The sequence below is a fragment of the Hyaena hyaena genome, unplaced genomic scaffold, assembly GCF_003009895.1.
Source record: "Hyaena hyaena isolate Hyena2069 unplaced genomic scaffold, ASM300989v1 scaffold_932, whole genome shotgun sequence".
Classification (NCBI taxonomy): Eukaryota; Metazoa; Chordata; class Mammalia; order Carnivora; family Hyaenidae; genus Hyaena; species Hyaena hyaena.
This window is the reverse complement of record NW_024081563.1, coordinates 407,113-417,099: the sequence shown is the minus strand read 5'-3', so window position 1 is coordinate 417,099 and position 9,987 is coordinate 407,113. Positions and strand designations below refer to the sequence as shown.

Sequence of the window (9,987 nt, the reverse complement as noted above, 5' to 3'; positions counted from 1 at the left end):
TACCCAGCACACAATGTTACCTACTTCCCGTGAGAAACAGAGGCTTTATTAGGCACAGAGTGTGACTGCTGGGCAGTTACAAGATGGCTACTGGACTTCCTCCCAAGCTGCAGTATAGTACTTCAAGGGAAGGAGGGGCAGAAGAACAGGTGTTTTCTGTGCCCTCTCCCCTCAAGGCTGCATGCGAATGGCCCCATCCAGCCGGATGACCTCTCCGTTGATGAATGGGTTTTCGATGATGGCTTGTACCAGGTGAGCGTACTCAGCAGGGTCACCCAGGCGGCTGGGAAAGGGCACCTGGCTGGCCAAGAAGTTGCGCACTTTTTCTGGGAGGCTGGTCAGCAGCGGTGTACCAAATAGGCCTAGACAAGACAGTCAGAGTCAGAGGCCTACCCTTTCTTTTTTTTTTTTTTTATCCCAATGTTTATTTATTTGAGAAAGCACAATATCAAGTTGGGGATGGGGAGAGAGAGCATGTGCTCAAGTTGGGGAGGCGAGGAGAGAGAGGTGAGGGAGAGAGAGAGAATCCCAAGCAGGTTCTGTGCTGTCAGCACAGAGTCTGATGCGGGTCTCGATCTCACCAACAATGAGATCATGACCTGAGCTGAAATCAAGAGTCAGATGCTTAACCAAATAAGCTACCAGGCGCCCCACGCCCTTCCTTTCGTATTTACTCAGTCCCTCCTCACCTTACCCCTAACTATGGTACTTCCAATGCCCAGAAATGGAAGACTATTGCTGCTTAGTTGGTAAACACCTTCCCCTCTCAACTGCCCATGAATCCTATCCAATCCCAGGTGTGGTAGGGAGGGAATATACCTACCTGGAGCAATGGTCATCACTCGGATGCCCATGGGAGCCAGATCCCGAGCAATAGGCAGTGTCATGCCCACTATGCCCCCCTTGGAAGCAGAGTATGCAGCTTGTCCAACCTGGAGAAGGAGTAGAGGTCATAGGTGGAAGAGCACTAGCAAGTCACCAAGAAAACACAAGCCTTGTCCCTGCCCACACACCTGGCCCTCAAAGGCAGCCACACTGGCAGTGTTGATGATGATCCCACGTTGGCCTCCCTGATCTGGTTCATTCTTGCCCATCTCACCAGTCACCAGGCGGATCACATTGAAGGTGCCCATGAGATTCACCTGGAAGACCAGTAGAGACATGGTGTAGGATCTTTTGTTCCCTAAAAGCTGTGGGGGGCACCCACAGCCAAATATCTCATACTTGTACCCCTGAAGAATCTCCAAGGCCTTACATTAAGAACTCGCTGGAAGTCCTCCAAAGTATGGGCCTGATTCTTCTTTAAGTTGTATGTCTTCATAGCCACTGCAATACCTGCACAGTTGACTGCCACATCCACACGGCCAAACTTTTCTCTTGCTAGAGTCAGGGCTCCTTGCACGTCCTTCTCTGAGGTCACCTTCAAAGGGAGAAGTGAAGAAAAGTATACATCTCCCACCACACACACTTACCACCAAACTTGAAGGTGGAGGGAGTAGGTCCAGTCTTTGAGTGACAACAGGATTCTTTGTGTTTTTTTTACTTATTTCTAGGAGAGAGAGAGAGACAGCGTGAGCAGGGGAGGGTCAGAGAGAGAGGGAGTCACAGACTGAAACAGGCTCCAGGCTCTGAGCTGGCAGTCAACACAGAGCCCGACGCGGGGCTCGAACCCACGAACCGAGAGATCATGACCTAAGCGAAAGTCGGACGCTTAACCGACTAAGCCACCCAGGCGCCCCAGGCGCCCCGAGTGACAATAGGATTCTTAAGCAAGGGAGAAGCCAAAAGAAAACGGAGAGTGGGGCAAAGGTGAAAATGTTAGGTACTATTGTAAAAACTCCCTTGGGCCAAAAGGTCAGGGGCTTGCAAATGAGAAAATATCAACCATTGTTTGATCTCAAACTCTATTTGGGTAAAAGGTCAGGGGTTGAGCAACCTAGCTCCTCCTGGCTGCAGCAAGCCCCTGAGATGTAAGTCTTTAGTGGGCATTGTGATTAGAACGGCCAAACATGTTCTTCAACCCCCACCTCTAACCCCAAAATTCTCACTTCTGTACACCGGCTTCGCCCCCTCCCTATATAAACTCTGTGCTATGGCTCAGTAGGGCGCTCTTCCAAGGACTTTTCGGGTGCTCGGGAGGGGCCGTCTGGCTGGACTAAAATAAACCTGAATAACCAACTCCTTTTGTGTTTTGTGGGCTTTGTCCTCGGTGATTCTCCTTTGGAAAGGGTGGTCTAACATTTTGGAGGTCCCCAGCGAGATCCCGAGGACAGGAAAGCCTTTCGGTTGGGCCTTGGCGCCAGGCTGCAGCCTTGGAGATTGGTCCAGGTTTCTTTTTTATCCCCATCACCTCCGGAGGTAAGTTTTTGCCAGTCGCAACCAGTTTTGGAAGGGTTGGATTAGGAGGCTGACGAGCCTGGAACCTCACCAACCGTCTCAGCCAAGGCATTGGTCTGGGACTTTGGTACTTGTGCCCGGGACTTTGGTCTAAATTTGTGCCCGGGAATTTGGTATAGCTTGGTAAAACTTGGTGAAACTTGTGCCCAGGACTTTGGTCTATGTTGATGTAACTTGTGTCTGTCAGTCACGTCATGTCTTTGTCTCAACGTTTCATTTTCATCTAGTGCTGTGTTCGACATTGTTCCTTTGATCAAAATGGGCGGTTCAGAGTCTAAAATCAACATGCCACTAGAATGTTTCTTGGTTAACTTCAAAGCCATATATACGTCTGAAAGGGCAGATGAATATGGCGTTAAATTATCAAAGGATAAACTGCTAACCCTCTGTGAATTGGAATGGCCGGTTTTTGGAATTGGATGGCCTTCAGAGGGTTCCTTTGATCCCTCCTTGTGTCGAGCCATTTATGTGGCGAGTAGTTACAGGTAACCCAGGACACCCGGACCAGTTTCCCTACATGGATATCTGAGCACAAGCATGTGAACAGCCACCTGCTTGGCTTCAACATTGTTCTCTTAAAACTGGTTACAGGGTTTTAATAACAGCGAAGAAACCCATGGCTCCTAAAAACCTGAGGTAAAACCTATCTTTTTGCCCCTCCAGTGGAAGATCTACTTGATCTCTCCAACCAGCCCCCTCCTCATCCTCTATCCCCCACCTGCTCGGCTCCCTCGCCTCCCCCAGACTCATCCTCCCCTTCACCCATGGTTTCTCCACCTCCCCGCCCAGCTTCGATGCAACTGGAAGCATCAAAACCCTCCCTTCTCTGAGAAACTGCAAGCCCTCATTTATCTGCTAGAGTCTGTTTTTCACACTCATTTACCTACCCGGGACGATTGTCAACAACTCTTACAGGTCCTTTTTACTTCTGAAGAGCGCGAGGGCATTTTCAACGGTCTTAGGCACAGATGGGACAGCTCTCCAGGCGGCTCAATGTGCCCGCCTGGAAGAGGAAGTGCCCTTGGCACGCCCAAATTGGAACTACAATTCATCAGCAGGTAGGAGATCACTCACCAATTACCACCAGTATCTCCTGGCCGGCCTCAGGGGAGCCGCTTATAAGCCTACCAATTTGTTGAAGGTAAGTGAGGTCCTATAGGGACCTGAGGAATCCCCTGCCACCTTTTTGGAGTGACTTTTAGAGGCATACTGGACCTATACTCCCATGGACCTGATGCCCCTGAAAATCAAAAGGCAATTAACTTAGCTTTTGTTGCCCAGTTGGCCCCAGATATTTGTAAGAAGTTACAAAGGTTAGAAGGATTTGATAGAGAGAACAGGGACAAGCTTATGAGTGTAGCCATGAAAGTCTTCCATAATTGAGACCGCCCCCCCTGAGGAGAAATTAGCCGAAAGGGTAGGGAAAGCGACCATTGCGGCCCTATTGGACCAAGGAATCGTAACATCCTCAGAGGGAAAAGGAAGAGGGCCTTTTAGAAGGCCCCCTCTCAGAAAAGATCAGTGCACTTACTGCAGAGAGAAGGGACATTACAAGCAGAAGTGCCCTGTGCTCCAAAGAAAAAAGGAGGCCCAAATTCTCCCCTTAGCAGGAGAAGAGGACTGATGGGGCCTGGACTCACAGCCGCTAAATCCCCAAGAGCCTATGGTCACTTTAAGAGTAGGGGAAACTGATGTTAATTTCTTGGTTGACACGGGAGCAGCACACTTGGTCCTCAAAAGGCCCTTAGGACCAATGACAAAAATGAAAACCCTTATACGCTCTTGAGTCTCATTCTCCCCAGATCACATTGTCTACTCTGTACTGGACCTCAAGGATGCTTTCTTCAGTATTCCTCTGGCTCCTATCAGTCAGCCGATATTTGCTTTCGAACGGACAGATCCAGATACTGGGACCACCAGACAGCTGACATGGACTTGGCTGCCTCAAGGATTTAAAATTCCCCTACCCTGTTCGGGGAAGCCCTAAGTAAGGACCTGCTGCCGGTAAGAGGCCACTTTCCAAAGGCCACTATTTTACAGTATGTTGATGATCTACTTATTGCTGGACCAGATGAGGTTACATGCCAGGAGGCAACTGAGGAAGTTCTACAGACATTACAGGATTTGGGCTACCGAGTCTCATGGAAGAAGGCCCAAATCTGCCAGGATCAAGTCACCTATCTGGGGTAAGTGACTAGAAGGTAAGAGGTCTCTTTCTGCCTCCCGGGTTCAAGCGATTCTCCAGATACCTCCACCCACCCCTAAAAAGCAAGTCAGAGAGTTCCTTGGAACTGTGGGTTATTGTCCTATCTGGATTCTCGGGTTTGCTGAAATGGCAAAACCACTGCATGAGGCCACTGCAGGGGGATCCACCCCCTTGATTGGGACTGAGGCCCAACAGGGAGCATTCGATAAGCTAAAGCAAGCATTAATTTCGGCCCCAGCTCTGGCTTTGCCAGATATCTCAAAACCCTTCTTTTTATATGTGGCTGAAAAAGACGGGGTGGCCAAGGGAGTCATCACCCAAACTCTTGGGCCATGGAAGAGACCCATTGCCTATTTATCCAAACGCTTGGACCTATGGCACAAGGGTGGCCCGTCTGCCTGCGAACTGCTGCTGCAACTGCCACCTTTGTAAAAGAGGCCGATAAACTTACCTATGGCCAAACTCTAATGGTTATCACGCCTCATGGGATAGAACCCCTGCTCCACAGCTCCCCCAACAGATGGCTCTCGAATGCCAGACTACTTCAATACCAGGCCCAATTGTTGGACCAACCGAGGCTCAAGTTCCAACGGGTATCAGGACTCAATTCTGCTACTCTCCTGCCGCAATCTAATGAGGGCCCACCAATTCATGACTGTCTTGAGATCCTAGAGACTTATAAGAATGGACGGCCTGAGTTGACTGATCAGGCACTCCTGGATGCAACTGAAACTTTCTTCACCAAAGGGAGCAGTTTCATTCCTCAAGGGAGACGATATATAGGAGCTGCCATGGTAAATCACCAGTTGCAGGTAATATGGGCCCAACCCTTACCCCAGGGGACCTCTGCCCAAAAGGCAGGGGCATCGGACAGCTAGTCCTCCATCCTCAACCTACACTACCAGATAAGCTGTTCTATTCCCCCCGATGAAGAAGCCAAATACTCCCATAAAGATTGGGAAAGACACCCAATGGTTGGTCGCAACACCCAGATGGGGGCGCCTAATCATTCCAAGGACTCTAGGGAGGACCCTATTAACTCAACTTCATGAGACTACCCACCTGGGTGAAAAGAAGATATCTCAAATGGTGTCCCCCATTTATATATTCCTGGGATAACTCCCAATCTTTCGGACTTGGTGGAATGGTGCCTGATTTGTGCTAAAACAAATGCCACAAAAATTACTGGGCCACCTGGAGTTCGCTACCAAGGGACAAATCCTGGAGAACACTGGGAACTAGACTTTACAGAAATAAAAAAGGGAAGTTATGGATACAAGTACTTGTTAGTACTTATAGATACTTTTTCTAGTTGGGTTGAGGTATTCCCCATGAAAGGGGAAGCAGCAAAAGTAACCGTAAAGAAGCTTTTACAAGAAATAATTCCCTAATTTGACTTGCCCTTATTTCTGGGGTCTGACAATGGCCCAGCCTTTACGGCTAAGATATCTAAAATGATTAGTAAAACCTTAGGAACAGAATGGAAATTACACTGTGCCTACCGTCCCCAAAGTTCAGGGTAAATAGAAAGGACAAACAGAACTTTCAAGGAGACCTTAACAAAATTATGCCTGGAGACTGGAATGAATTGGATTGATCTCCTGCCTTTTGCCCTCCTCCGAACTAGATGTGCTCCTACACAACTTGGGCCCACCCCATATGAGATAATATTCAGGCGGAGGCCCCATTGCTTCCCAGGCTCTCTGTAGAGCTTCAGGAGGAATGGACAAATCAAAAACTTCTCCTTTCCTTACAAGCTCTACAGCTGATCCAGGCTCAGCTCCATAAGGAGATCCATAAGCAACGAGTGGGAACTGTTAACCCCTTAACTCATTCTCATAAAATTGGGGATCTGGTCTTTATTCGTAGACTCAACTCGGATTCATTAGAACCCTGAAACACAGGTTTGAGTTTCCTATTGCAGAAAAAGTAAGACTATTTGGACCCTTTGAAAAAGATGGTTTATGCTTAATTGGTTCCTGAATTCACCATCTAAAAAAAAAATCCTAGTGTAAACACCTCTCAATTGGTTATTAAGTCCTCAATTGGAGACTATGGTTTCCTAAGAGTTAAAATTCTGCTAAGTGTACTTTAGACTGATGGAAAATAAGGAAAGCAACTCTGTATATAGGAAACTGAGAGATACATAAAAAAGTTGTAAGGAATGGAAATACATCTTTGTTGAGGGTAAAAGAAAGTAATTTTGTCCTAAATAAGACTGGTTGTTTAGAGAGAAATGGCTTTGGGGCAAAGCTTAAAGGAAAGGTGTAGAAGGTCTATGAAGGGAAATCTTTGAAAAGGAATTTTATGTGTGCTCAGGATAGACTAAGGTTGAGATTAATGGAATTTGAAAAGTACACTGGTGTAAGGTTAAAACTCTGCTTTTCTCTCTGGTCAAAAGGAAAAGTTTTCTTGCACTGTAAATTTGCTCTTGATAAGACAATGTAAACAAAGGTTTTTTCCTTTTTCTGCCAAGAAAACCAAAGCTTCAGGTTTCATCTTTATCAGGTTTTTGATTGCATAGTTAAAACTTCTGAATGTTGAAGGAGCTAGGTTTTTCTAACTACTATATTAGGTTATACATTTGCCTTTAGGATTTTTTATTGCCACTTTGGTTGAATAGAAAAAGTTTTAAGATTTGTAAAGATCTGTAATCCTATTTAGGATGAGCTTTAGAACTTCCTAAAGTTTTAACAAACTTCCCAGGATTTGAATAGTAAAAAAGGTCTTTTGACCAATTAGGCCCTTTTATTTGAGATGCTAAGTTACTTGGAAAAGCACTGTGTACAACAGTAAACCTTAGGTTGTATGGCATGGGTAAATGCCATAACTGCCCACATATATATGCAAATCCTAAAGTTTTAATGTTTTGGTATAGGGTTATCAGGTAATATTCTGATTACTTAAAATATTATATGTCACAAAAATAACTGAATTTGTCAATTGCATCATACTGAACTCTCATCAAATCTTTAATAATGTCCATCTGAGATTTTGTCATTTATGATTGTTCTTATTCTCTCACAAAATGTGTTCCTTCTTCAAAGAGAACACCTATCCTAGTCCCAGTCTTAACTGTGATAGGAATTGCTGGATCAGCCACCTTGGGCGCCTCAGCTTTAGGAATACAAGATGTGAATTTCAAATCTTTAAGCCAACAGGTAGCCCAAGACCTGGGACTTCTGACCCAGTCTGTTGCCCATCTAGAAGGCCAAGTCGACTCCCTGGCTGAGATGGTGCTCCAAAACAGGCGGGGTCTAGACTTACTCTTCATGAAAGAGGGAGGATTATGGTGGCACTGGGAGAACAATGTTGTTATTATGCCAATAAATCAGGAATAATATGGGATACTCTGGCTACAGTAAACCAACATCTGTTAACTAAATATGACCAAAGAGAAGCAAACTATGGTTGGTTTCAATCCTTATTCAGTTGGTCTCCCTGGTTAACGACTCTAATATCTGCTCTAATCAGGCCCTTAATCATTATTTTACTTGCCCTGGCTATAGGACCTTATATCATTAATAGACTCATGGCTTACACTAGATCGAGAATAGGGTCCCTAAAACTCTTAATGCTAAACCAAGGGACCTACCAGCCCATAGACATTGAAACTCCGGTTTAAGATTAACCGGTTTAAGATTAACCGGAGATAACTAAAATCAGTGGGGAATGTAAAAACTCCCTTGGGCCAAAAGGTCAGGGGCTTGCAAATGATAAAATACCAACCAACTGTTTGATCTCAAACTCTATTGGGGTAAAACGTCAGGGGTTGAGCAACCTAGCTCCTCTTGGCTGCAGCAAGCCCCTGAGATATAAGTCTTTAGTGGACGTTGTGATTAGAACGGTCAAACATGTCCTTCAAGCAACTATTAAGCAACCCCCACCTCTAACCCCAAAATTCTCACTTCTGTACACCGGCTTCGCCCCTCTCCCTATATAAACCCTGTGCTATGGCTCGGCGGGCCGCTCTTCCAAGGCCTTTTCGGGTGCTCGGGAGGGGCCGTCCGGCTGGACTAAAATAAACCTGAATAACCAACTCCTTTTGTGTTTTGTGGGCTTTGTCCTTGGTGATTCTCCTTTGGAAAGGGAGGTCTAACACTATACAGCAGTGTTCAAAACATTTTTCAAATCTATACCCTCTTTTGATAAATGCACATACCCCTGGAGGTTTCTGTGACTCAGAGCAGCTTTGAGAATTAATGATATGAAGATAAATTAGCTTCACTTTCTGTAGTTTGTTTCACAAAAAGTTTTTCAACTTTGTAAATATAAAACTAGAGAGCACAATATGCATTTTCGAACTGTACATACCCACTCCAGAAGATTCTGATATGTCCAATCCCCATCCCCACTGCTGTGGATCCCGGCTTCGTACATTTCTTATTGTAGATGCTCCCAACAGATCCTGACTGAGAGCTCAGGCCAAAAGGGACAAGGAGATGGGTCCACTGTCCACATAGATAGCACCCTTACGGAAGGGGACCCCCACAAGTTCCCAGGCCTATTTCAGTGACTTCATGCACACACTTACGTCCGCTGGGGCAAAGACGCAACTCTTCCCTAACTTCTTGGCTTGGACCTCCCCATCGGAGTTGGGCAGGTCCAGAAGCACAGCAGTGGCTCCTTGCCCCACGAGTCGCTCCGCCGTTGCCAGACCCAGACCAGAGGCTCCTCCGGTTATTAGAGCAACTAGGCCCTGTGAAAAGAATACGGTCAAATGGCTACACCGGGCAAACCACCCCAACTCCTGCAAGGGAGGCTCCTGGTTACTCCTAAGGTGTAACCCAGGTGTGTTTCCTCTCCTTACCAATGGGACCTCTTGGTGTCTCATCCCCAGAGAGCCCACACACATACGCCACGGAGAGTTGACCTTCACCTCCCAAGCCCAACTGCCACACTACCAGGCCTAGATAAGGGTGACCCTTTCTCCCAGCACCGATCTCTTCCTCTTAGTTCTACAGCCGCGCGGTCCCAGCGGGCGCAGCGGAGCCGCCAGCAGGAGCGAACGCCCCACTACCTTCACGCTCCGACATGCCGCAGCCATTTTGCGCTGTCCTCCCTCGAGCCTGGCCGTGAGGCAGACCCTGATTGGCCGAGACGGAGGGATGGGGCGGGGCCGGCGAGGGGGCGGGCCAATGGGGAGGGGCCGGCGAGGGGGCGGGCCAATGGGGAGGGGCCGGCGAGGGGGCGGGCCAATGCACAAGACTCCGGGGCGTGATGTTGGCTGTTCATGTTCCGTGTCCGGAGGGCTAGGTCTGGGCCAGGTGCCTCTGGAGTTTTCTCACCTAGAGAAAGAACCCAATAGCTGCAGCACAATACCATCACACCTACCGCACTACTCTCTAGCTAGTCTTTGGGCAGGCGGCCAGCTCCTTAGGGGG

The 9,987-nt window shown here is 47.4% G+C and overlaps 1 protein-coding gene across 2 annotated transcripts; it reads right to left on the bottom strand.

The window, feature by feature from the left end:
* Positions 1 to 16: 16 nt before the first annotated feature.
* On the bottom strand, positions 17 to 9,683 carry HSD17B10 (hydroxysteroid 17-beta dehydrogenase 10). Of its 2 annotated transcripts, none has more exons than XM_039221005.1 (6): positions 9,624 to 9,683; positions 9,138 to 9,302; positions 1,256 to 1,420; positions 1,014 to 1,142; positions 824 to 932; positions 17 to 362 (listed from the first exon to the last, which is right to left on the bottom strand). In XM_039221005.1, the coding sequence occupies exons 1-6, from the start codon at positions 9,648 to 9,650 to the stop codon at positions 172 to 174; spliced, it is 786 nt and encodes a 261-aa protein (XP_039076936.1). In that variant the 5' UTR covers positions 9,651 to 9,683; the 3' UTR covers positions 17 to 171. The 2 variants fall into 2 exon arrangements, with proteins under 2 accessions (XP_039076936.1, XP_039076934.1); XM_039221003.1 differs by lacking the exon at positions 9,624 to 9,683 and adding an exon at positions 9,414 to 9,610.
* Positions 9,684 to 9,987: the final 304 nt, after the last annotated feature.

Bases quoted from the DNA above. Each gene is read 5' to 3' on its own strand.
- HSD17B10 (XM_039221003.1), bottom strand. From the start codon at position 9,458: ATGTGTGTGGGCTCTCTGGGGATGAGACACCAAGAGGTCCCATTG. The intron at 9,303-9,413 runs GTAAGGAGAGGA...TTCTTTTCACAG, and splicing joins GACACCAAGAGGTCCCATTG to GGCCTAGTTGCTCTAATAAC. The intron at 1,143-1,255 runs GTAAGGCCTTGG...CTGGTCTTCCAG, and splicing joins ACTTCCAGCGAGTTCTTAAT to GTGAATCTCATGGGCACCTT.